The sequence below is a fragment of the Harpia harpyja genome, chromosome 11 (genome assembly GCF_026419915.1).
Source record: "Harpia harpyja isolate bHarHar1 chromosome 11, bHarHar1 primary haplotype, whole genome shotgun sequence".
Classification (NCBI taxonomy): Eukaryota; Metazoa; Chordata; class Aves; order Accipitriformes; family Accipitridae; genus Harpia; species Harpia harpyja.
In genome coordinates this window covers 2548917-2576261 of record NC_068950.1, presented here as the reverse complement: position 1 = coordinate 2576261, position 27345 = coordinate 2548917, and the positions used below count along the sequence as shown (strand labels likewise).

The 27345-nt window shown below is 38.3% G+C and overlaps 1 protein-coding gene across 8 annotated transcripts in view; it reads right to left on the bottom strand.

Annotated features, from left to right (window-relative positions):
• Positions 1-27345, bottom strand: part of CPAMD8 (C3 and PZP like alpha-2-macroglobulin domain containing 8) — a 68345-nt gene that overhangs the window by 29260 nt on the left and 11740 nt on the right. For 6 of the 8 annotated variants that reach the window (XM_052802527.1, XM_052802523.1, XM_052802525.1 and 3 more), the window contains 25 exons: positions 26729-26880; positions 25453-25475; positions 22791-22956; positions 22607-22659; positions 22113-22130; positions 21069-21123; positions 20826-20939; positions 19909-19993; positions 19532-19640; positions 18832-19059; positions 18491-18661; positions 17984-18112; positions 15536-15725; positions 14056-14228; positions 13797-13946; positions 13522-13683; positions 11332-11474; positions 10256-10321; positions 6805-7036; positions 6024-6177; positions 5282-5424; positions 4752-4803; positions 3772-4070; positions 3123-3348; positions 2390-2566 (listed from right to left, as the gene is read on the bottom strand). In XM_052802527.1, coding sequence (XP_052658487.1) covers positions 2390-2566; positions 3123-3348; positions 3772-4070; positions 4752-4803; positions 5282-5424; positions 6024-6177; positions 6805-7036; positions 10256-10321; positions 11332-11474; positions 13522-13683; positions 13797-13946; positions 14056-14228; positions 15536-15725; positions 17984-18112; positions 18491-18661; positions 18832-19059; positions 19532-19640; positions 19909-19993; positions 20826-20939; positions 21069-21123; positions 22113-22130; positions 22607-22659; positions 22791-22956; positions 25453-25475; positions 26729-26880 — 3470 coding nt within the window. Of the gene's footprint in view, positions 1-2389; positions 2567-3122; positions 3349-3771; positions 4071-4751; positions 4804-5281; positions 5425-6023; positions 6178-6804; positions 7037-10255; positions 10322-11331; positions 11475-13521; positions 13684-13796; positions 13947-14055; positions 14229-15535; positions 15726-17983; positions 18113-18490; positions 18662-18831; positions 19060-19531; positions 19641-19908; positions 19994-20825; positions 20940-21068; positions 21124-21657; positions 21789-22112; positions 22131-22606; positions 22660-22790; positions 22957-25452; positions 25476-26728; positions 26881-27345 lie in introns of those variants that run through there. The other 2 variants (XM_052802524.1, XM_052802528.1) reach the window with 2 other exon arrangements.

Here is a 27345-nt window from a genome sequence, read left to right as displayed (position 1 = left end):
CTTAGTGTAACATGACAATAATAGCTGTGATCTTAACATATACGAACACTTCCTAGCTACTAGGGCTGTCTTATAAGGCTTGTTTTAGACAACAATTATCAACAAGTTGAATGCTGAAGATAAGAACTCTCTACCAGAATGTCTTTTGAGACTGAAAATAAAGATAGTCAAACTGCTCTTCCTATTAGGAAAAGAATTTGCTTCTCAAACCTGTTTATCTTACAACCATGAACTGCTCATCCTAATAAAGCACTCTAAGCCTCTATATTGAGGAATACAGAATACACACTTTGATAAAGCTCTTAAATGCCCATTGGGATCAAACCCTTCAGAATGGGTATTTGATATGGAGACACATCAAAACTGCAAGAAGACTGTGTCAAAGACATTTAGTGCCTGCTTAATTCTCTGATACGTTAATAGATGTTTTATTACACATTGCATGATATTTTTATGGGAATGGATTACTCTTTCATTTCTGGAGGCGAGCTTTCTTTGTTGACCTCTCCAGATATAGGCAGCTCCACAATCCCTGAGTAAGGGCTGCCTGTGACTCCTACACTTTTTCCTGTTGCTCCATAGCCTTCCAATGCTCACAGGGAAGGCAGATAGAATGGTTTGAAAAATGGGAGGTGCAAAGCCCTAGAGATTAATGATGCTCTTGTTGTAAAAACAATGTCTCTGGGGATTGTGGGATATATACGTGGCAGAAAGCATAAGTAACAGTATTATTATTTTTTTTTCTTCCTCCAAACAATAGGTGTTACGTTAAATGAGATTGCTTTTCTTCTACATAGGCCTCAGATACAATTTACTACTGAGCACTTCCTCCTCAAATGGTTCCTAAGTATTCATTTCCAGTGTGTTAGATGGACAAATTAAGTACTCGTATTTTTATATCAGTCTTATAATATTGTCTGTTCTTTTATTTGAATGTTCATTTTGAGTTGACTTATGCTTCATTGCTCTTACATTTATTCTTCTTTGCTTGCTAGGCTGATAGTGGCACAGACTTTATGTCTTGCTTGCTCTTCTGAAATCATCTTTTTTCTAAACACTCCTCTAGATGCTTGGACTCACTGGAGAGGTTCACCTTTCCAGTTTTCACCTGTTCACCTGCTTTGGTAGAACTACATTGTGGGAAAGTAGAAAAATTACTGGCTAGTTTAGCTCAGGCCACTTCTAAAGATTAGGGAATATATGGGAATTGCTGGGTATCAGCACTTTCTATGATGGATGACTAAGTGATGAAAAAGTTTTCTGGCTTAGTAAGTTACAAAAGCCTTCTAGAGTGAGCAAACAGACTTTCCCAACTAAACCTTATACTTGGCAGGGCTCCAATAAACACAGAAAAGTTTAAAAGTCTTGAGGATTTCTTCTGTAAGGGTTAATTAGCAGGCAGAGTTTGGAGCCAAAAACCTGGAAGGTTTGCAGATTCATAAAAAGAAACAAAAGCAAATGATATTGCAAAGGAAACACTGACCCAAACTATTAAAAAACTCTCTTTATCTTACTGCTATCAGCAAGCACAAAAAATTACAAGTGAAATGACTGTAGCCAGGCAAAGGAAGCAGCACTGGGCTTTTGCTGCTGAATACAAGAAATATATTACATATTACATTTTATATTTATATTTTCAGAGGAGAACCACCTAATCCTGCCACCTCTGATTTCATGACATGACTATTGTCTGACTCATACACAAGACAGCTTTGTCCCTTTGGGTCATTCTTGTTTTTAATGATCTCTGAATTCTTACTTGTCCTGAGAATTGTATTTAGTTATGAAACTATTTTGCATGTGGCTCTTACCAAACAAACGCTGAGAAAAACAGCACATAAAAAGATAGATTGCTTTGAGCTGTTTAGTGAGATAGGACAGTACACTGAAAGGACAGATAAAAGCCTTCATTATATGGCTCTAAGTTAACTACTTTGGGTACTAACTTTTGATTTTGGGTATACTGCTCCTAAGAAAATGCTGTTAAAAAAGAGAAAGATCAGAAGAGCCATGTAGTGACTAAAGGACTGGAAAGACAGTTTATGATTAAGGCAAAACACCTAAACATACAGATTTTTACTAAATTTATTTTTCCTTGACTTTCTGAAATGTTTAAACATAGAAATAAGCTGCCTAAGAAAAAAAAAAGATAAAAAATATAAATCAGTAAGCATCTAAACTACGAGTTCTTGAAGGGAAACAGGCTACATATCAAGGGAAAACTTCTTGCCATCAAAATCTGTTAATCTGTGAGATTATTCTACAAGAAATGATGAATCCTCATCGCTTGGGATACTCTTGATTAGAAAGGACAATGTAATACTAGTAAAACTTTCTTCCAACTTGCAAGCCTTTTCTCCTTCTATAAATTGTAAGCATAATGAGTTACCTTGAACAAGGTAATCAGTAGCTTCACTCTCCACCTCATGACTGAGTTGTTTGGTTTTCTGCAGATATTTCAGGACAAAAACATTAGGAGCAAAATGGATCATGTTCTGCTCCCCACATCCAAATGGTAATCGCAAAAGATTGTCCAAGTTGTTCAATGTAGGACCCATCACATCTCCTGTTTGAAAGAGAGGCAATATGTTCAGTATTAAGGAATTACTGTTTACTTCCTTTTGATGTCTTATGATTAAAACCCATCTGACTACACTAATTTCTACTAGCTACACATAGTCAGCTTAAATAAACTGTATCAGAAGTTGGAAGTCCTTCAAATGTTAAGTCTTAGCCCTTCAAGCTTGTGCTGGAATAAAGAAATTTCACATTTCAGAGTTTGATTAGCCATAACTCCCCAATTTAGACTACTAGTTTAGAACAGCACAATTTGTGATCATGATCATTATGAAATTAATACCATGAATTCTAACAGACGGTGCCTCTGCAAAGCCCTCAGATGGTATCAACTTTAAGTCACTGTCAACTCAAACAGGGTTCAAACAAGAGACGAAAGAAAAAAATTATTTGTCCCAGAATTGAGCAGCATATACCTTTGTAACTCCCTATAACCACCTTATCTGGTGTGTATTACTCAAATACTGGTCAGAAGTAAGTAACAGCTGCAGTATCTCTTCATATTTGATAACTGGTGCCTAGTGATACCTCCTCATAATTGGTACCTATTATTGAAGCCGTAGCTCTTTCTGATCCTGGAATTATGTTGTGGGGAACTCCAAGAGTAAATGCTTCATTGTGATTTTCATCAGTCTCTTCTTTTCTCCAAATTTTAAACTCTCCCATTGACCCCCAGCCTGTGGAAAAGCCAATGTACTTCACCTCAAGCTGTTTGGGGACTGTCCACTCCACAATAATAGACTCATTTAGCACCCGAGTACCATGGCCAACCTGAAAGGAACAAAAAACCATGCAGTTCCAAGTACCCACATATATGAAGTCAGTCTGCCATGTGTCCTTGGATCTAGTAACTTATGTGTGCATCAGAGAACATTGTAGATGGTCCAGTACATTTCTCTTTCCCACCCACAAAACAATCCAAGGAAGCTTAATAAGAATTCCACAGGGTTGACATCCAAGGCTTTCAGCACACTTAGCACTAAAAACATCAAAGACTGAGGTCCTGAGAACATAATGTGGCAAGCAGATATGTTCTGATTAAAACAGCCTGCTCAAGACCTAATATAGAAAAAGCAACAGGAACAAAGCTTTCACCTTCTACAACAAGCCTAATGAAAATCTGCCATATGTGTGCTCAAACTCTATTTAAGAAAGCAAGAGACTTCCAGACCGTTACATAGATAAACTCACTACCTGGATAATTCCATTTTTCCAGCTGATCCAGAAGCTGCGGAATTCATCCCAGGAGAGGATACCAGCTGTGTCTCTGCTGGCCACTGGCTCACCCATTTTGCTTATGGAAATCCACGTTTTAGTATTTTGATGTCCACCAATAACAATCTCGGTCATCTCTGCCATGTCATGTGGACCAGAGGACAAGGCCAGGTGAGCATCATTGTGTGCTTTCACAGCAATGTCAAAGTGTGTCATCTGGGCAGGTTTCTGCATGTATTGGTACTCATATTTGTTAGGTGTAGAAATGTGTATTTTCTCTAGTCAGAAAAATAATGGAATATTGTAAGAATTAGAGCTTAGCTCACATACTTCAAAAATAACCCATAGCTAACTACTAAAATTTAAACAGACAGACCTTTCCTAAGTACATGTTTTTTCCAGCTTCTCTTAAACAAACTATAAAAGTACATGTGGATTTTTCTTCCCATCTCCTATTTATACCTCCTTGCAATATAGAAGATTGTTCAATTCAAACTGCTTAGCTGGATTTCTTATGAAATCTGTAAGTGATTTTTCAGTTCTGATGTAGTGGTCAAAAGCATCTCTGTTTAGCTACTGGAGCCAACTTTGAGCTATCCAAATCTCAGGCAGGACGGACATACTGATTCCAGAACTGAATTTTAAAACATCAACTGAAAATACAGTACAGTCACAGTTACTGTCCACAGTGCTGAATACTTAAACTGTTTCATAACGTAAAGGAATTTAATTGCCATTTCCAGAAATCACTTGGGCAGTTAAAGCAAATTCATAATTAGCCAGCCGGGTAAGAAAGACTCTTTATTCAAAAGTTCCTCCTACACACCATAACTCATCAATCATAGAGAAATGGAAACAAAGATTTTTTTATTTTTTTTTTTTCCCATGAGATGAAGCCACATGTTTCTACTATAACTAAATCAAACAAACTGAATATCTCATTCAAATCATAAACTTACCATTTGGGCAGAAGAACACACTATAGGTGTATTCTCTGGACAGTCCCTCTGGCTATATAAAGACAGAAATTCATACATAAAAATACAGTGCTTGGATTAGCAGTAACAGCTATTCAATTTTACTTACAAAATACAGAAATAATATTCTGCTGCTTACAGTGTTTTATATCCTTTATTGGAAAGTTATTAGACTGTATTCTGTTAGCTAGAGGTATGCTAACCACTACTAGCAAATCTCACATCACAGCATATTTCTTAGATTAACAGAACAAGCTTATCCAATAAAATTTCCATCCTTTTTTCTTCTGAACAGTATTGAAGATTCACCAGCACGAACTCAGAATCAAATGGGCTCTTTCTGTACACATACCACTAAAATTGATTATTTCCAATCATGTAAACATACCATAAATCAACCTGAAGTTTCTTATAAACCTATTCACATTTGATTAACTACCTAAAAGCTTTCATGATTTGCCCAAGCATTTATAATTTTTTTTCCAAATTATTACTAATTCATATTTTCTTACCTCAATAATAACACTACTGCGAACATAATCCACTCCCACTGGGGTCCTTTTGTCCATATAATTGTCCTCTGAGTGCTTGCCATTCTTTAAGGTCTGCATCTCATCCTGACAGCAATTAGTTCCACCATAAGCAAAAGCTTTTGCTAAGAAACAGAAGGGAAAAGAAGCAGACATTTTGAGATAGGAAGATCTTCAGGAGTTCAAGTGAAGATCTAAACTAGTGAGATACAGTTGATTAACAATACCTCAAGTGTTTTGTAATTACAGCTCTCTCATATTACCTTCATTCTGTATTGAACAGTCACATCTAAAAGTAGACAATATTTGGACAGTCATGGGGCAAAAAAGAAACTCTTTCCTAGTTTCCAGCGTTGCACAATTACTGTGATTATTTGCTTGAGAGTTGTACAGAATTTGTTCTTACTCTCTTATTTAAAAATTTCCACTGATCTCTTCAGGGAGATATAACAGGTCCAAACCTTATGACCACATATCACCCAACAGGAAAACTGATAACCAGGGAATCTCCTGAAGTTTGTTCATACAGCCTCTTCAGTGCATTATAGCTAGAGAATCTGTTTCTCAGAAACAAATGAGGTTGAAAAGCAAAGTTGGCAGCAAGTGGAATGAATGATTCCACTTTGGGATACTAGGGAAATAAGAATTTTCTTCTGAAAAAGGAATAAAAAGAAACACTTGTAAAACTCCCTCAAGCAGCAAGCTATTTTTATTTCTATACTACCAGTGATGTTGCTCAGTCCAAGCTCATTGAAGGACAAAACGATAGAGGTGGGTTTAGCTTCCCCAGGGGCAACGCACTTCTTTCTTGTCAGATGATGTTTCCCAGGATGCCCAACAAACTTTATGCCTTTTGGAACAGAAATCTTCACATGGACCTGTGAAAATTTTTGAATGCCATTTATTGCAAATTTCAGCTGCAAAACCAACTGACATGTGCAAAATCTGAAAAGCACAAAATGCTTAATAAAATCATACTACGCACAGATTATTCACTCTTCAAACCTTCTAGTAATATATTTGACTGACAGCAATACTTTCAGCTCAGCAATTCTCCAGGTAGTTCAGAATGATACTACTGGAGCTAGACAGATAATGAGTTTGAGAAGAAAATATCCAGGGAGACAGGAGTTCTTGGAAAAAAAAAACAAAACACCACCACATTCTTTCAAAACAAACTACTCTCAGCAGCTTTCTGATTATGACAGAACTTCCTCTCTGTGGTTCAGCATAAGCTTCCTAACTGTCTTCCCTACATTTTTCAATATTTGTATTTCTGAAGTGTTGCAAGACACTTCAGACTACTACAGTTGTTTCAAGCTAAAAGTAAGTAAAGCAATGACATTTATTCATATTGAAAAGCAATATTTTTATCTTGTTCAAAGCATTTATGCTGAGCTTATCGCTACGTTATCCCTATACCTTATCTACTGTAAGTTGTAGATCACTTAGGAAATTCTGATGACAAAACAGAATTTAGTAACAGGAATAAAGAGGGCTGTTACCTCTACACAGACAGCTAAGTAATTGTAGACAGTCAGTGGGATTTTGGTCTGTTCTCCCCGGATGACATGGTATGGCAAGGTGAAATCAATGAAGAAAGGTTTAAATGTCTTCAGTTCTGTTTGACTGGCAATGCCCAACCCCTTCTCTTCAGACAGACCCACAGCTTCGGTTATCCAGGTAGTGATGGAGTCTGGCACTTCCACGTGCAGCTGTGCTTCTCCCGATATGTTACTACCAAAGAGAACAGGGAACAACTCCAGTTGATCAGATTAATGAAATGCTTTTGAATGAAGCTAAAGCACACAGACCCAAACATTTTGGGGAATTCCCTCCAGATCCAAACTTACAACATAGCATCAGTGTCTGCTTTGAACAACAGCTTATAAAAGGCTCAATGTTTTCTATCAGTTTTTTTGAGACCTATGCACATTTATAAGGGGCAGAACTGCAAACAGTTGCTTCTGCAAAATACAGTATAACATACAAATACTTACTGGATTAAAAGCTTTATAGAGTCACTTTTCTTAGAGGCAAATGACTGCACTAAGTCCAAAAAAAAAAAAAAAAAAAAAAAAAGAAGAAAAGAAAAGAAAGAATCCTAGACCGAAGTCATGGATAAATAATTTAACAGCTAGTGAAATAAAAGTAATTTTTGTTGGAACCCATTGTCCTTGTATACATTGCCACATTGCAGACTCTGCTTGAACATAAGGGCAAATGAGAAATTTTCCAGACACCGAGTTCAGCAACTGCTTGTCCAGGGGAGAGTATTTTGATTCAGAAACATTTTCTTTGGTTGGTTTTTGGAATGCCTGACTCAGAAATATTTCCAAAAACATCATTTTCTTCCAACGAGGATTGAAACTAATTATTAAAAATCAAATTTCTATCCTGAGTATTTAGCTTTACTGTGCATACCACAACAGGATATCATAAAGCTGGTATCCTCTTCCATGCTTTATAATAATAGAAATTCAATTTTGTTCTGCAGACTTTGCTATTTCCCTCCTGCAAAGCTTTGGCCTTGCCTGGAACAGAAAACATTTCCTCTAAAGGAAGAACAAAAGCTATTTCATGGCTCAACTGGCAGGATGATTGGTGCAGTTATGAGTACACCCTAAGGTTGTTTTCTCTCAAGTTCTTATTTATTCCCCAGAGCTTGATACACATGCTGCTAGCTCTGTAATCTTTTGAGAGCAATGTGCATCTTAGTTGGCATGGAAAACAAGAAAGCAAGATCTTCAGAACAAGCTCTGTGAGTCTACAGCATAACACACTGTCTTTCAACACTGCAATACCGCCTGATTCACATCCAGGACAAACGGAAGAATTGGGCTTTCACCGCTTTTCAGCTGAAGGTTATTCACACTTTCGGCACCAATGAAGTATCTTTACTTTCATCGTCTAAATCAACTGTTTGTAATTTTCAATGAGCCTAAACTATGGTAACTGTCGGTAACCAGGCAGCATATCATGTACTGGTCTGTGTATTTATATCACAGTAGGAAAAGGATTAAAACAAACAGTTTGATAAAAAACTAGAGATCACTATGCCTTTGAATAGGCATGCTAGGTTCAGTCAGTCTCCAAGCACTCTGGCCAATGAATGTGGTTCCCCAGCTCAAACTACAGAGTGGCAAGCCTGGGAAATGCACTTGACTTGACAGCACCAAGTTATTTTAACTTCTTTTAAGCACACTAGTTTCTTAATATTTAGGTCTTCATCCTAACTGGAGTTAGGTAGCTGGTACCTGCAATAAACTTCAGCCCTGAAGAGTAAGCAGAAGGGTGTCCTAGCTCCAGAACTGGCAGTATTCCAGTCTGTTTAACCGGACAATTTGTTGCAGCTGATGTTCTTTCCATTGGGATTTCAGCCCATAACCAGCATTAACATTATTTTCACACATGAGGGCACTTACTCTTCTGGGCGGGGGTCCAAAGTACACACACATTTCCAGCCATTAGACCCTCCAGCCAGGCTTTAGGAATTTTTAGAATTGGTTTGGGAAGTTGACATTAGGCTTTTGTTTCTTTTTTGAGGATTGTATATTATAATTATAACTGGTAGAAGAAAAAAAAAAAAATTCTTCCTGTTCAAGAGAGTGGAAATCAAGGAATGCTCAACTTAGTTGTCTCTAATGAAATGAAGTGGAGAAAATGCAATCTGCAACTTTTTATTCCACACTCTCCCACTTATAATTAACTGCCCCAGCTTGCTGAGGCCCAAACGGGCACTTCTGGAATTCTTTGTGTATTTCTACAAAGCATATTTCACGCTCAATTGAACAGATTTGAATACACTTGCTGCAAGTTCCTGTCAAATTTAATTTATAATCGTTTATTGAGAATGAAGTTTACTAGCAAACCTGGAGAAGCCTTTTAATAATTGCTTCAAATTATCCTAGATGTGCTGTTTCTGGAAAAGATTAGTTATCTGTTTATTCATTTTTTTAAGTTCCAGTTGTACCAGGTGGAAACCATGATTTATTGGGCAGTAAATTAAGGTTTGGGGGAGATGCTCTTGTGTCAGATGAAAGAGAAAGAAGAGGTCTATGCAATTTAAAAAGCAATCAATATAGAATACTCACCAGTGCATGGTTAGGCTATACCAGCATTTACAGAAGCAGCTATTGTGCCTCCATCTCCTCACACATATTACCCTGGAATCATTTTCCCACTAAAGCATATGCAGGAATTGGTGCTAGAATAGGGGTGGAAAGGAAGAAAAACACTAGCACTCGCTGAAGTTGACATTTCTGGATTACCCTAGGGTCCAAACACAAATCCAGACCCAACTCATCTCCCACTGTAAATGGAAACTGGCATTTCTGAGGGGCTGCTCTTGCCTCTTGACTGTGAACTCTAGCAAGATTTCCCATTCCCCTTTGCTCTTTTAAGTGGTACATAGAATTCTGGTTCATATGAAGATTTTAGCACAGAGCTAGAAGTGCTTAATCACTTCATATCTTACAGTCTCTTTTTATTGCAAGAGCAGTCTGACTTGCATTTATTGTGAGGCAAGCTTATGCAACAAGTAGTTCCTCACAGTAGCTAATCACTGCAAACCTATATCCTCACTTGCTCTTCAATAACTTGTCGATACACCCTTTCCAGAAGTGAGCAAAACCTAGAAGTGTGTTGAACCAAACCATTGCTCCTTTTCTTCTCTGAAGATACTCCTCTGTTTGTGACACCACGGTGAACTACACATGGGTTGCAAGGTAGTCACAACTGACACACTTCAAGCTGAAGTAAGTGAATACACTTCAAGACCAGATGAAACGTTACAAAGAAAGATTATTGATTAAAGCAGTAATGAAGAAAAGCAACAACAACAAAAAACATCAGAGAATGTCAATGTAACTCCAGTAGGTTTTAAAGAGCTTTGTTTTCTGTAGTTGAAGAGGATACAACCCTCTGGATATAATTAAGGGAATTCCCTGTCAATACCTGACATTGAGGCAATGCCAAATCCATGTTTCAGGAAAGAAGGTTCTTTTTCTCTTCTCTGCTCTGCTGGAACAAGAAACAAGTCCTTGGCAATGAATTCTTTTAATAAAACGTTTTTAACAGTAACTGATAAATCAGTGTTATCACCTGAATGCAGCTCACATGACCAACCGAAACAATAGCTAGTATAGAATCATTAAAAAATGAATGGGTGTATCATCCATAACACAAATTACACAGTCTTTCCAAATGATCCCATTGTGCACACACACATCAAACAGTCTGGAGACATGAATAAGAGTCTAAAAAAAATAGTATAAATAAGATAATCTTAAAAACTAGCGTAAATAATAGAATCTTAAAAAAATAAAGGTTTTATTATCCAAATTCTTTCACCAAACAAAATCAAAGAGACCATATAGAGCATGTGACTTCCCATGATAGTATGATATAGCCTTACTAATGGCAGTTACTACAATCACTACTTTATATTCCCCTCCATTTCTTCTCTTGGAATTGTCTTGATCTCTAATATTTTCATAATTTAGTCCATTTTTCTACACCTGTGATGCTTCATTATATTTTTCTTACACTAACCTCCAAAACTTACTCCGCTAAGAGAGGCCACCAGGTGGTTCAGAACACAAAGGGAAGGCACATCCTCAGTTGCAGCATTAGTCATAATACTTCATGACTTTTTCCTCATGCAGTCCCTCATTTTATTTATTTTGACCACCAGCTGAATGGTCAAAATAATGAGCAATGAGCAACTCTGCAAAACAAGGGCTAGTTTGCAAATATTGAGAAGCAGCAACTAATTCATAGAAAACTAAGATATGCAAAGAGTTTCAAATGATCATTTTGAAGAATATTACTTTGCATTTTTCCAGAATTAATTTAACAAAGTAGCATCAGTTATAATTTTTATGTTTATCAAGACAACGGAAGAGAGTTTCCCCACAACCACCTTGTCTAAACCAAGCAATTTCCTGGAGGCATGGAAGTGGAAAACAACTGAGAAGAAAAAAAATAGCTAAAGCTATCATAGACAATATGCATTACAACAAAAATGTTACCTTGGTGCTATTTTAGAATGCATTGTAGCCACCAACGTCCCAGTATGCGGCTGAAAAGCTGGGACAGCCTCATCTGTGTACATGCCTCCATTCTGTCTGTGGTTTAAGCTGACTATATCAGTCATTACAACCAAGCCAGTTTCCTAGACAATAAAAATGAAGACCACAAAACACAAACCAGCAAGGGGAAAAAAAAAAAAAAATTAAACATGTACCAATAACAAGTTTTCTGAACACAATTCCCCAACCCTATTCCAACATTTATAGAGTAAATTTCAATTGGAACTTGAGGATTTTTTAAAACTTTATATAAAAGTGACTGTTAATGTGAAAATATATAGGCACTTTATAGGCAGAGATTTTATGAGAAAGCTCTTGTTTGCTTGGAAAATGCATTTAAACCAATATCTAACACTACTGGGCATGTGTAACTGCCAGGCAGCTACAGGTGAAAAATTATTACACATATTTTTCCCCTAGAATATTACATTACAGCTTTTTACCCTTCCTAAAAGTTTCCAGTGTGTTCTGCTGCAGTTAGCAGGCAGTTCTCACATCAGACATCACCAATTCTGCACTACCAGGAATGCCAAGCAAAATGGAAACTGTCCACACAGCTTCACAGTAAAAATACAGAATTCATAAGAAAACTGTCTGCCAGCTCTGTCCCCTAAAAGCACTTATTCATAAGAGACAGCAGTTCCCAGACACCAAAGGGAGTATGAGCTTTGTTCTCTTTACATACACATCCAGTTATTATAGATCAGGTATACAGTAATGCATACATACCAGCTATTAACATATGTACCTTTTCCCAACAGTTTATGCCTCTCAGTAAGAAAAAAAAGCATCAGAATAAAAACCCCAACAGATCACAGGATGAGAAGAAGCAGTGACTCCTGCAGCAGTGGACAGTAACGAGGATTGAGAGTTTACGATTAAGAGATTGAGGCATTGGGGGAATATGTGGAAGCTTATGGTGTTTAAGACAACACAATAGAACAATTTAGCTAAAATTGCAGAAAGGACAAAGAATGATGAGACAGAGGATCTGAAGGAAGCAAGGTTTATTATTATTAGCAGTTATGTGGATTAAAAATGGAAAGAACATAAAACATTAGAGGTGTGACACTGGTTCTCTAGGCCAGTTAAGAACAGCAAGTAGTAGAAGCCTATGTAAAGAATATAAAGCATGTATATCACAGCCTTTCACGTGGCATCTCCTTACAGCTTCGGGCAATCAGGGAATAGAGATTACATGCCGCAGTGGTGTGGAAGGCAAAGAGGGAGGATGTCAGCAGGGTCTGAAAGGGTGGATGGACGCTACTGTGCAACTGTAGGAAGGGAAGAAAGAGGCTAACAAGCAAAACTTTTCAAATAGATCAGGTAACAATAATTTTAATCAAAAGGAAAGCAAGAAGCTAATGGAAACACAGTAGCATGTCTTTTAAAACCTACAGATGACCAAACTGGTTTTAAAGGACTGCATTGTTAGTATCCAAAGCAATGAAGAAATGAATTATTGCATGAGTACATGTAAAAAAAAAAAACCAACCAAAAACCCCAGCTAACTCATTTTAAATGCCCAGATTGAAAGTTGATGCAAATACAGAGCACAGATCAAAGGAAAAAAAAAAATCTTTAAAATCTGGTCAAGTTTAACTATTTAAAGACATCAAACAAACATAATTACTTAAATGTATGGCATGTAAGTAGTAACCTGATCAAGGATACAAAAAAAACATTACTGATCTTTCACACAGATGGCCACAGAAGCTGACAGAACTGGGGCAGGAAAGAAGTTTAGATTTCCAAAGGATAGTCTAAAAGGCTATAAAAGCAAAGACTCATGTTCCACCTTCCTTCCCTGTCAAAGTAACTGCAGAAGAGACCTGCAAGCTCGCCCATGACTGGAGAAACTTTCTGGTCCCCTGTCTGATTCTCCGGAGCACCTGCATGAATTCCTTCACCCAACAGGATATCAAGATTGGCCAAAATCAAAGCACATTTCTCCAATACGTTTGCTGGAACAGTGTACTCTCCGTTCTCAGAAATTACTTTTCAGCCTACCCCCCTAGAGAAACAGCTCTGATGTGAAAAAAAAATAATGGCCTATGGAGCTGAAAATTATCCTGCAAACATGAAAGTAAAAAAGACACTCCATAGAGAAGTGAGGCTGATTCTTCCTACTGTAAACGCGAAGCGAGCATCCTTGGTGATGTCCCAGTGCCAGGGAAAGACAGAAGATCTACGGCGTCTATGTGAGGACATGCCTGGCCACCAGAAGTGCCCTTCTTCCTTCGGAGCTCCAAAAGCATCAGATACATCATACTCTGCAAGCTCTTGAAAAACCTGCAGGGAAAGGGAAGAGACTGCTGTCCTTAGGTATAAAGGTTACTTACTAAAGGTAAAGTGCAGATAGCAGTATTAAGAAAAAGACATCAGTGGCTTAAGCTTCCTTTTACCTGACTGGCTGTCAGCTGAAAACCTGTCTTCAGCAAGTAGACACTCTTATCCACAGTGGCAATGCAGACACAGCTTGATTTTGCAGCTCTGACCTTGATATTCACAACATCACCAGGTCTGGTCTCATTTGCTGAGAGCGCCACTGCAACCTAGGAATTTAACATTAAATCCCATTATCTTGACTCATAATCAACAGACAAAACTACAAAGAGTAACAACACACCACTCCTTCCTCTCCACTAGCTACATTGCCAATACCTGATTTTCAAAGGAGGACTTCACAGTGAACTGCAGGCTGTCCGTGACCCCTTCTCCATTCTCCCTGACGTAATACACCAGCAGACGGCCCAAGGGAGCCATGTTGTGAACTACTGAGAAACGGAGGAATGTCATACAGACTTCGACCTCTGCTGCAGGGATACTGGTAGGTGCTAAAAAATAAATTGTAGAAAGGACAGTTTTATTTATCAAAATCACTCTCTTCCTGCCCCATCCAAATGCTGCAAGGCACAGAACTCTGCATCCAGGACTTGCATCCTTCCCTTGTTTCTGTTGCACATGTTCTTCTTGAACTCAGAAACTTTTCCTTTCCTTTTTCTTTTCTTTACGAAAGCTGATAGGCAATTAGCACCCATAACATAATGAGCAGTATAGAGAAGTTGAATAGAGAATGACTACCCAGTGTTTTTCCTGCGATAAAAATCAAGGAAATATAAAATTAAGTTATCAAGCCATTTAAAATAAACAAAGAAAGGGTATCTATTGCTGCAGAATGCTGCCGAGAGAAAAAGTATAAATCAGTTTGAAAAAGGATTGTGCAGTTTATAGAGCATTGTTTCACCAGCAACAGTTAAATAGAATCATAGAATGGTTTGGGTTAGAAGGGACCTTTAAGGATCATCTAAGTTCCAACCCTCCTGCTGTGGGCAGGGACATCTTTCACTAGATCAGATTGCTCAAAGCCCCATCCAACCTGACCTTGAACACTTCCAATGATAGAGCAACCAAAATGTCTCTGGGCAACCTGTAAATACACCACCTTAGAACCAACCTTCAGTGCAGAAAGTTATTATGAATTCTTAAACCATTGATCACCAGAAGCTGGATGGGTACACGCAGGGAAGTTTCTTTCACTTTTTCCCTAATTCTCTGGAACTGGCTACTATTGCAGACATGTTACTGGGATAGATGGACTTTTCCTTTGGCAGCTGTTGCATGCATCTTCCCAAGTATACCATTCTTTATCCCCCTGCTCCCTGAATTCATCAGATTCATATCTTTCTGTTATTCCTTGTACAAACTAGGAGTCCACACTCCATTTCCCTTCCCCATGCTAACTGCGTGATCTTCTCCTTTAGCCTGATCCATGCTGTCAGTTCATCTAACGTCATCTTCCTAGTTTAAGCTCAGCCAGCTTAGTAAATTGCCCCAGCCCCATCATACACTTCCCTACCACTCAGCTGATCCAAAGCCTAGCATATTAAGAAAGACTAGAGTTTTCTTAACAGAGAAAGACAACAGAAAGACTAGAGAAAATTCTCCAAGAGTTATCCCTCTTGAAGAAATTTATCTTTTTTCTATATGACTACGTGTGCAATGGATATAACTATTTTTCTTGCACAAAATTATTCTATGCCCTTTAAGGAGCATCAAATTAAAAAAAGAGGATACTTAGGTTTGCAGAAAGGTTGTTATTCCCTGAAAAGAGGGGCAAATTTGCATTTATGATGCTAGCTACCTGTTCCTGGGAAGCGTGTGATATCAATGTTCTTCTCAAAGGGAAAGGTGGCTCTTTTGCTCCTCTGCTGGGTGACGTTACTGGGCTGCAGTCCTGAAAGGACAATGTTGCCTCGCGATGCCACTTCATAATGTAGAGTGAAGTTGCAAGGACATGTGGACTTCACTGCAATCCAAGCCTCCTCTCCTACCTGCACCCAGAGACAGAAAAGCAAAAGATCTGGTCTGTTACAATGCATGCTTTTTATTTATAAAGCACAGAAATCTATTTGGGTTTCAGTCCACAAGAGATGTGACCCCTCTCCTAAGAAATGTATGCATTGAAAAGTATATTACAGTGGCACTGTTTTCATGGACTTTCTTCACAGTAAAAAGGGCCCTGTGTTCAGCTCTTCACTCCCTGCAAATCTAACAGGAGAATGGGCTGGGGTGTTGTATGCATTAATGAAACAATAAAGGAATCTCTGGAATCCTGAAAGTTAAGCCTTTTGGCACAGAGCAGCTGTCAGAATTGGTTGAATTTTAGACACCCCTTCAGTAGTCCAGTCCAAAAAAGAAAGAGATGGGTTGGGGGTGGGAAGAGATGTAAGTTTGATAGTCTTTGCAGTTAATTGAGATTATACATGGTGATTACTTTCATATGGCAAGTACTAATTCAAACATAATCAACGTGGCATGAAATTACTGGGAGTAGATCTGAGGGAAAATGCTTTCAAATTACACAAGTCTTGATATTAATTTGCAAGTCTGGCACTCAAGGAGCTGTCAAACACACAAATAAATGAGAAGAGAGCTTCTTTTTTCTGGGTAAACTCATCTGATGCCTGCAATAGGCTTCAGAGCAGCACACTGACCTCCTGCACTTTTTGCGCACTGAAGTCCTACACCCAGAGGTACTCACTAAGCACTGAATACCCTGGAGACAAAATCCCCCCAAACCCGCCAATCTCAACAGAACAGACATCAGTGCTCGGTCATGGGATTAGGACTGGGTCATGTCTGGCTGAGTAATAAGCCCTCTGTGGAGCAGCCAACTTTCCTAGGAGCACAAACTTCTTGCTTCTGGGATATGAGGAGCAGCTAACACTTGTGTTAAGTAGGATTTCTTCAGCAACTTCCACTCCTGATCCTTCTGCAATTTAAAGCATAGCAATGGCGAACTAAGACTGTTAAGGCTGAATAGCAATGTTAAAACCCAATGAAATCTTTTGAAAAACCTCTTTCTTCAGCTCTAACAGTGTTATCTTTCCAGAATGTACATATGGTACAAACCAAAATGGCAAGGACTTGAATACAAGGAGCTGTTAATGGTTAAATACAGTGAGAATGCCACAGAGTCCAAGAAGTGCCTCGTGACATTAAATATTTGAAGTATTAAGAATTCCCCAGTGCAAATGATGAAACAATTCATTAAAAAATGAATGTAGCTAATTGGAACACCCAGTAAGAGCTGGCAAAGCAGGGAAACAGTTCCCACATCAGCTGGTCATCCAACTCCTAGCTTTCCCACAGAAGAATTAGTTCTAATCAGGTTATAATAAGAACAATGTGTTCAGATTAGCAGTGTATAATCCCCTTTCCATACCTCAGGAAACTTGTAAAAGATTAATTAGCCATTAAACTTCCATGAAATGCAGTGATAAAAAAAAAGGTCTTATTTGGATACAAAGAGTCTGAAACCAACCTGACGGACCTGCTGATAATAGAAATCTAAGTGTGTATATTGCCAAAACCCACTTCCCCCCCCCCCCCCAAAGCAATATGCAGACCCTCAGAGCATCTTCTTGGGTAGAGAACAAACCCTAAACAACTCAGTAAAACAACATGCAACAGGAATTGTGGTTAAATCATATCTTTCCTTTAGGAGAGAGATCATGACAACTTTTATATGGAAGGACTACATTTTTAGAGAGGCTCCTACAAAAACTACAAAAGAAGACAAGATAACTATGGTCATAGTTTATTAAATGGAAGACTAAACAGACCCATCTGATATTTAAACTGGAAGTTCTAGTGAGACTACATAGCCCTAATTTGGATCTTTAATAATTAAGCTACTCCCACTAACATCACTTCCAATCTTTCAACATCTGTTGACTTCAATTAAAGCGTGTCATTTTCACCAAACAATTCATATGTGAGTGTTACTGGAGTTGCACAGAATGAAAATTGTCGTCACTGCCTATATCCACTCTCTCTCCCCATCCCCACAACACAAAGGAGAATGAGATGCTGTGCAAAGCATCAAAGGTACTTCGCTTAGAACTGCGTGCAGCCGACACTGAACAACTATTTGGTGGCTGAATTGCAGCTACTTCAACCTTTGTAGTGGAAACAATAACAGTCCAGGATCACAGAAACAGAAATGGCTAGAAATATTTAATTAGAACAAAGTACTTTAAGCCAAGAAATGCAGTTGTTGCCATGATGGAATATGAAGCCAACATACCTGCAAAGGTTTATCTGGTGCCTGGAGCTGGATGTGACACTTGCTGGGCGAGTACCAGCTACTGATGGACAAGTAGTTTGGCAGATATTGATCCCCAGACGGTTTCCCATCAATCGCTGTCACTTTGGTCTTAACAAAAGTTACATCTGAATGTTATGCATGCATAGAAAGCCTGATTTGTACTCTCTTCTTACACTGTATCACCATCTCCCATTTTATACTTTCCAGCTGTTCATCTCTTGTCATCTTTACATAGCAACAGTACTGTCCAAATATTGGACCCTTACCACTGTGTTAAGCTGTATTTGGAGAAGCATCTTTTCATGATGGTTATCAACATCAGTTCTATTGGCAGCAAGAAACAAAGTAAGTGTTTGCTGCATTTAAATCAAGAAGTTGAAGCTAAAAGGCACTGATTTCCTGTTTGTAACACTGATTTATAAAGTGCAGGTTTGACAAGATTAGTTACATTAAAGCCCACTAATCCTATAAAGAGCTTTCACCCACCTCCAGCCAGACATATTGGGCAGCTGTAGGGATGGAGGGGATTTCAAACTCCACGAGGCCATTTCTTGATACCAGTTCACTTGTATAAACGTTGTCCTTTGGTGTGAGTTCAGCTTTAATTCGGATAGTGACTCTGTCAGCTGGACTTCCATCAGGGTAAGTGACTTCTACCTACACAGTGTTTCATTTATAGAACAACAGGGTTCACATTATAGGCAGTTCCAGTCAGTGACAGAAACAGCAGGTGGGAAAAACACACCAGAATGTGGTGTAACATGCTGAGATCAAGTCAGTATAACCTTATATCAGCCACATGTCAGTGTCTCTACTTTTAATCTTACCTTTCCTTTGTAGGGGAGTCCAGGTTTGAACTGTTTTCTGGTATCCTTGGAGTATTTGATATCAATCAGCTGTTTCTGCACAGGTGTTGAGTCGTCAAATGTAACTTGCTTGCTCCCATCAGAGCTGATCACTGTGGCCCAGATATTGACTGTGCCTCGAAAATGTTCCGGAACATCAGCTGGCATCATGTCTTTCACACACACATCGAAAACAGCAGAGCCATCAATCTATGAAGTGTGTTGGGGAATGGAAACATAAGTTTGCGTTCACGTTGAAAAAGGGTCTAGAAGCCAAATCTAAAGTGTAGGCACTTGATAGGAGTTTGCAGCAGTATTTTTTAAAGGATGTGGAGTGGAGGCAATTAATTGGGGAGTGTGTGAAGGAAGGAGGAAAGAAAGCAAGTTTCATTTTCCTCCCTTATCCATAGTCTGGATTGTCACAGTCCCTCATTCTTCTGTTCTCCCTCAGCCCCATATGCTCTAAAACCAGATTAATACTATGCGAACACATTCTCATCCCCCCAAATCATAAACATATCATGTAAAAATATGTAATATTTTTATTATGCTGGACCCAATTATTACATTTATTCATTTATTTTCTGATCTCCCATCAGTAATGTAAAATAGAGCTGTGGTATTAACGTCAAAGAGTACAGATCGGGCATTTTATCGCAGGTGACTCAATGGTCTCCCTCACCTGCGTGGTCTTGAGGACAGGGTGTCCCACTTCATGCCTGTAGTACCCTACGCCATTTATAGTCATATTGACAATTAACTTTCCTGTCACTGGTTTTCCAAATGTGTATCTGAAATGGAAAGAAGATAATTGATAACTTCCAGCTGTTTTCTCTTTTCCTGATTATATCAAGGCTAGTGCCATGTGATCTGCACATCTAGAAAACAGAAAAAAATATCACAGAAGGTTTTCCAGCTTGTTATTGTTAACATGTTTTATGAAGGCTGTTACATAGAAAAGCTTCTGATGATGACCAGAAATCATCTGGAAAATTCTGCAGCAGATGAGATGCAAGCTCCAGTGACTGCAATGAAACTTTATCTGGGACATGTTCCTACCTGGCATGGACAGTTCCTTTTTCACAGAGTGAAAGGTCACGAATGTAGCGAGGGGGGTCAATCAGCAACTCAAACTTTGGTAATACTACAATGAAAAGAAATACAATAGAATCTTGTCAAGGAGATCTTATTGTCCAGGTTATAGCAGAAGCATACACAGCTCTGACAAGATCACTGCTTATGGTCGGATGAGGGCAGTGTAGCTAATGTTAGACAGGACAGCACTCAGCAGAGAATGAATCAACAAAAGTAGCAAAGCAAGACCATCCTGGCAAGATGACCCTAGCAAAACACCCTTAGATTTTTACTTCTTTTCAGAGGGATCTGTGTTCCAGGATTTGTGCTGAAACTTTTTCTCTTACATACATGGTAAAGAGGACAACTCGCTACTGACTCCTCCACAATGTGTCAGGAATAGAGCTGAGATATTAGCAGTAGCCAGTGTCTATAAATGCTTGTGTGATCAGGTCAGATGTCATAGATGGTTTGCTGGGTTTGTAAGGATGCCCACCTTTCATCAAACAGAGAGATTTTGAGACTGAAAAGGAGGGTAGCAAAAAAAGAATTCAGAATTCCAAGGAGGACTCTGGGAAAGGAAGGAAAGCACTAACAGACTAAAAGCATCTTAAACAGTTTTTCCAAAACAAAATTAAATCTTCGTTACATGAATAGACCGTGCATTATGACACTCCATTTCAGGTCCTTTACTTTATGAAGTGTGGAGGACAGAAACAAAGGGCTTGGTTAAGTTGCAAGTGTCTATGTCCCTGAAGCACATAGCCTGTGAAGAATTTTTCCTCATGACATTTTAAATGCATTATTTCTCAGGTGTTTCATCTCAAGTGAAAAATTTCATAATGTTTTGTTCTTCCAAATGCACTTGGGTTATAGCCAAAGTTGATTTGGATACAACTCACCATATTTCTGAACTTCAAAGGATTTGTTGTATGTGTGCCCCTGCATTTCAGCAAAGATGAGCCATTCACCAAATACTGGCTGATCAGACAAAGGAAAAGTCATATTTACAATACCTGAAAAAGTAAACAACATACTGTGAACTCTGTGTCACTCATCAGCCCTTGTCAAGGCTTATTGAACACAACTCAGTACAAGCAGAAGGCAAATAACAATACACTGAGAAAAGATAATCTGAAACTTACCACAACAAAACGGCTTCAAATTGCTCCACTCTATCATACGAGACCCCCGAGGATCCTGCATAGTGGTTTAAGAATGAGAAACATCACAGTGAAAATGAATATCACTAATATATTTAACTCAGTTTGTAACAAAGAACTTCATTTTGTAATACATACACTTCACTAACAGCTCAAATCTAACTAACATCTGTCAAAATTTTTCTGAAGATACTTTACCAGGGAGTATTTGCTTTCTAAAATTCAGTATTCATTTAAGGACTCTGCTTCTGTAACCAATGCACACAAGCAAGCACTGTCAAGCGGCAGATCTTCCACCTATCTTAAGACACCTATTTTGGATGGGATGAACTGGCCTCTGAAGACACTTTCTTTCTATTCATAAGGCGAGCTGTACAACTAGCAAGACAATTTTTAGATGACTAAGTCAGATGAAATTAATCCTGCTGGTTTTGTCAGCATTAAATCTGTGACTGAATGCAAACAAGAGAAGAGGGTGAATTCTTCTGCTTGCTGACAGCTAAAGAAAACACATGGTTAAAAAAAAAAAAAGAAAAAAAAAGACTAGACACAGAAGGAACCTCTCATTCACCTCATAAGGAAGAAGACAGGAGCACCCTTTCCTTGCCATGAATTTCTATTGTCCACTATCATAATGTTTGGGTGCAGAGATGAGATTGGCCCTGCTATATCAGCCCAGCCAGATGAAGGATAGGAGTGTGTCTGCATTGAAAAGAAGGGAGAAATTGAGTGGGACTGTTATATTTATAAACCCCAGTGAATCTAGCCAATTCTTCTCAGGCTGAAAAATGGGAATGGATTTCTGAAACTGAAGTAGAAAACAAGTATATTTGTTGGTGATAACAAAAAAGCAAGACACAAAGATCAGTTAAAGACACAGGGACAGAGATAATTGCATAGGTTACAGTTGGGAATGGCCATAATGAACTTGAAAAGGTACAGATGTGTGACTTGTTCCTCTTAAGGCTACAAGAATCTTGTGCCTCTACAGGATACATGCTAGATGATTGGCAGACAGATACTCACCACCACATAAGCTTCAATCTGAAAGAAAAAACAAAAGAATAAAAGGCTTTATGAAACAAAGCTACTTTTTCTGCTTCTTGTGATGAACTGCTGAGTAAGCAAGGTATGATGCACAAAGTGACAAAGTTTAAACATCTCTTCTTTGGTAAGAGTAGCCTGAGAAACATACATTTCATCCACACATCTAACTGGAAAAGTAATACTTTGCATATCTGTGCATTACCTAAACAGAGGGCAAGTCTGAAAAATTCTTCTGACTGCTTTGGCACAGTTACATTGTATTTACTAGCACTACCAAAGTGTGTATTCTCCTTCAACAGTAATATGACCAAATGAAAAAAACTAAATTGTAAATAACAACAAGCAATGACAAGATATGCCTAAATAGGTTAAAAATCCAATTATATTTCTGCATAAATGTACATTAGAATAAAATACAGGTTGCCAAGTATTCCATCATATTTTACAGTGTGAAAGAAAACAGTTTTCTTTACCCTGTCATTGACTGGTCTCAAGTCAGAAGTCACCATAAAGAGGTTTATCAACACTAAAAAAAAGGAAAAGAGGAAATTTATTAGTCATCACAGCTGACACTGAACAGAAGATCTCATCCTAGAATCTACCCTTGAAAAAAAGTTTTGCTTGAAAGCAGCCTAGCATCTGGCAAGGTCACTTTACCTTTCTGCTTAGGTTTATAGACAGGTTTATCAGTCTGGATGAACACTGATGATCCTTTGCTATCAATGGTTACTGTGGTATAGTTGTGAAAAATGTAGCCTTCCTCTGCCAGATGTCGGTTGCCCCAGACTTTTAGATGTGCTTGTCCACGAAGTCCTGAAGGCACCTAGAAAACAGACCATGAGGTGAGGAAGACACAGAAAAGCCTTTGGGTTTTCTGGGGAATATAATTGACAGTGAAGTGAGCAAAGAGCAGCCACCTGCTGCATTTCAGTGTAACTATGTGTTAGTAATAAAAAGAAAATGAAGAACATACTAGATCTTTTACAGTGTATAAACTTCAAAGGATGCAAAGTCATGCTAAAAATACGGCAGGAAATTCTCTTCTACCCTTTCTTTATCACTCAAGTAAAGTGATATTTGATCTACATGTGCAGCTTCCACTAAAGAAGGTGTGTTACATGGGAAAATCAACAATGTTATGGAAGACACAGCTTTATTGACAGAGAAATAAATAACAAAAACCCACACAAAAAAACCCAAAACCAAAACACGCATGCTTGCACATTTTCAATTAGTTGCTCAGAGAAATAAGACTTCTAAAATGATGGTAGATTAAAAATTACAAAGTAAAAAAATCTGATCATACAGAAATATTGTGATAATGTGTCATATTTTGAGAGTGAAAAAAATAAATAAAACAGAAATCAGCAGTGACATGCAGTTTTTATTCAGCTTTGAATTATAGTCTTTGGATAAAGAAATCTATAGCGTTTGGTGTAACTGCTGATGTTTCCTATTACATAGGTCTATATTATACCTTCTTGAAACGAAAGGAGTAGATACTTATGTATTTGTGTATTAGCACAGTAAAGGGTGGGGGCAGGGAAGTATCAAACCCTTTCTAGAATCTAATTTCCAGACACAGTTTAACTACTGGCAGGACAGAGCAGTATCAACATCAGCTATATAGTAATTAAAGAGAAGGCAAAGAAAACTCTGGGGTATGCCACCAAGGCAGAGGAGATCCAATTGGTCATGACAGACCATCACCAAGCTAGTTAGAATTCTGTAAATCAAAGGCTTCAATTTACTTATAGTCCAATGATAAAGTAGATGATGCAGTAGTTGCAGTGAAGGCACCTATGCTGTGCTACAGTAATACAACAGAACTGTGCCCAAATACCTGGATCCACTGCAAAGAAAACAGACCATTTTTCTTATGGCACTGCATAGAAAAGACTCATTCAGACATGACCAGCTTCAGTCAAGAGCTAGCAATGCAATATGGAGGTTTTTTTCCCCAGGGTCATAAGCCACAGTGGTTAATCTAGCATACTATCCAGAGCCTACAGCTCTGCATGGTACTAGCTACTGCTATTTCAGAAGTGCATCACAATTTAATAGTTATATGATTTGTTCCATGTGGCCCCTTTGTCTCCCATCAGAGATGACAGCTCCAAAGCAAGTCCTGACTAAGTTAAGAGATCCGACACTTAAGACTTGTTCTTCAGTCTGGCTCCATTTTGCCTACATTTGAAGCAATAATCTTCCACTGCAAATCACCAAACATCATACATAATACACCTCTTCCAGTTCCAAATGTTTTGATGGCACTTAATCAACAACAAGACTGAAAACTCACATTGCTTTGAATTTACACCCCACTTTTCAAAGATCTAGGAAGAGGGATGGAGACAAAGGTATGGAAGCACAGCCAAATAATCTCACAGAAGCCATGAAAATGGCTTCATTTTTCTCTGTAGGGTATCACTTAGTCCTACATACAGCATAAACTGAATTACTTCTTTCAATGAACAGTGAACTCTGAACCGGTAGCATTTAGCTCACTCCTTGGCATGAGGAAGGATAACTCACACAAGGTGCAAAGCAGGGAAGATCTTTCACAGGATGTCTTTCTGCTGTAAGAATGACTACCTTTCACTGCACCCCAGATCTCCAGTATCCTAGGGATTCAAATAAAGCCAGATGTTGCTTTAAAAAATGTGATTTACTAAGGTAAGAATATGTAGTCTCTTTTTAATGGCTACTAGAACTCTCTGCCAGAATTGCATTTCAATTCATCATTATTTCACTCCACTACAAACCCTCATTGGAAATAAAAAGTTGTTCTCATTCCCTCCATCTCTTAGTACGGGTAAGCTTCATTTTACAGACTATGCTGATGGCAAAAATATTACTAATGTCAAAGGCTAAAACGTAGACAAAACTGGTGAAACCCTATGTTTTTTAAACAACATAGTAGTACCAGAATAAGTAGCAGAGACACAATGTTCAATAATCTGCCATTTCTACGGATTTCTGTGGTCTGTCCAATGCTCCACAACACTTACATAGCAATATGTACTACCATTCTTATAAAATAATCACAACATAGAACTTTATGTTGAGCAATGACCCACAGCTTCAGCCATTGATTTTCTTCAGTGGTGTAAGGGCCTGACAGATGAGCTGTGACGGATTAAGCTTTGTTCTTTTCACTCTCCACTCTTCCTCTTGCGAAGGTTGCTTCCTCCTTAGTGTGTGCACCAGAATGTAACCTGTATTTGTGCTGCAGTTGTTCAGAGAGCAATGCCTGATGTGGTTGAAGGCAAGTCCCTCATGTTTTCACCAAAAACATCTTAAAATAATTGACACTCACCTTCAGTTTAATTGTTCCTTTATCTAAAATATGAGAGAGAGAGAGAGAGAGAGAGAGGTTATTCTTCTCAAGCTAAGGTACTAATGTTTTAGACATTTGCAGTTGAGTGAAAGGACTCCCCATGTCATAGAGCTGCTAACTGCAATTATGATTTCACCTGAAGTAATTTTCCTGCATTGTGTAAAACAATCTGCAGAGTGAGCAAGTCGGACCAGTAGAGTTCTCTAAAATAAACTTAGTCCACATTTATTTACAAGGCAAACTGTAAAGTGCTCTGTGGTTAGAAAGTACCAGCAGGGCTAAAGTTTCAGCACAGGGCATCCTATGCTTACAGAAGTATTTTGCTGTAAAAAGGACCTGGCCTCTTTTGGGACTTGACTAATTCTCAAAACAAACACTCATAGAATGTATTTTGATTGCTGGATACAGCCATACCTAAGATTTCTCTTTAGCATATGTTGTCCACATGTGTAAGCATCACTCCCTTTGAATTACTTAGCAATTGTCAGCCAATTTCAAAGACGACAAGGGGAGGATGAAACCAGAGACAATCTGTTCCAAGAAAGGAAATGGCTTTTATATAACTCCCAGTTTTTACACACAGAAGGGTTAAAACATGATGGTTAAAGAGCCTGATTGCCTGAGCCTTGTCTACATTACAGCTTACACCACTACTAGCAGTGGTAGAACAGCGCTACTGGACTTCATTTTCACTAATGTAAATTCATTCAGTATTAAGTGGGACATATTCAAAACATTTTTTGTCTTTACACACAGGACAGAGAGGTATCTGTCTTAGATACTAAAGACTTATCCAACTGCACAAATATTACCACCTGTCTCAGCAATACTCAGTCCTGAAGATGGGGAGATTGCATTTCCAGCACTCATTTTAAAATAAGGGTAGAAAATGATTATGTAGATTTTTTATTTTTCTTTAAAGTCAGCTTATCTTATTCCCTATACAGTCTCCAGTGTCAAACATTCAGGTTTCAAAAGGAAAGATATTCACTCTAAAACTCTTGAATATCAATTATCTAGGGTCTCTGTATGTCTTGGTGTTCCAAAATTATCAGCCTTGGATGTTTGAGATCACATACATCAAAACCACATGAGCACAGTCAACTGAGAACATTTAGCAGTAGTCAATGAATTAAATATTACTTTGGTTCCAGTTCCGCTATCACCTAAAGCAATTCTCTAAGAGATATTGATGTGCTCCCGCAACACTTCAACTTATAAACTAGTTCTCAAGTTCAGAATTACAGGAACTTACCCAAAACTGTTCCGTGGCCTCGCGACACAGTTTCTCCTTTGACTACTAACTGAATCTGGACTGTTGTCTCCTTGACAGAGTTAAAGATGGTTACGCTTATAGCTTCCTCAACACCAGATCGGAAAACAGAAGGTGCCGCAATCAAATAGCCCCTGAGAAGCAAAATTGGAAGTGGATGGTCAAGAACAGCAACCAGAGTGTGATCTTTATTTGTAAGCCACTTTCTGTACAACAAAAGGAAAAGAACAGACTACTCTGTAACATATTTGCCCCTGTAGGGTCACATTTGTGACCACCAGCAGTCTAGGCCTGTATCTAACATGCATAAAACGAACACAGAATGCACATAGAAACAAACAGAGCCCAAGTAGCTTACAAATCCTTAGTATTTACAGACAGACAGTAATATTGATGTTTATTGCATATATAGTAAATAATTTTATTTATATATTATATATAAACAAACTAAATATACAACTAGCTCATCATAAAACAGCTCAAGTTCATGAAAGAATAAGGAGGTAACTGAACCTCCAGTAGAGTTTTGTAGATAATGTTTTTTTTTAAAACAGTTTAGACACTTCTAACATTTTTGCCTCAATTATTTTTCATGGCTC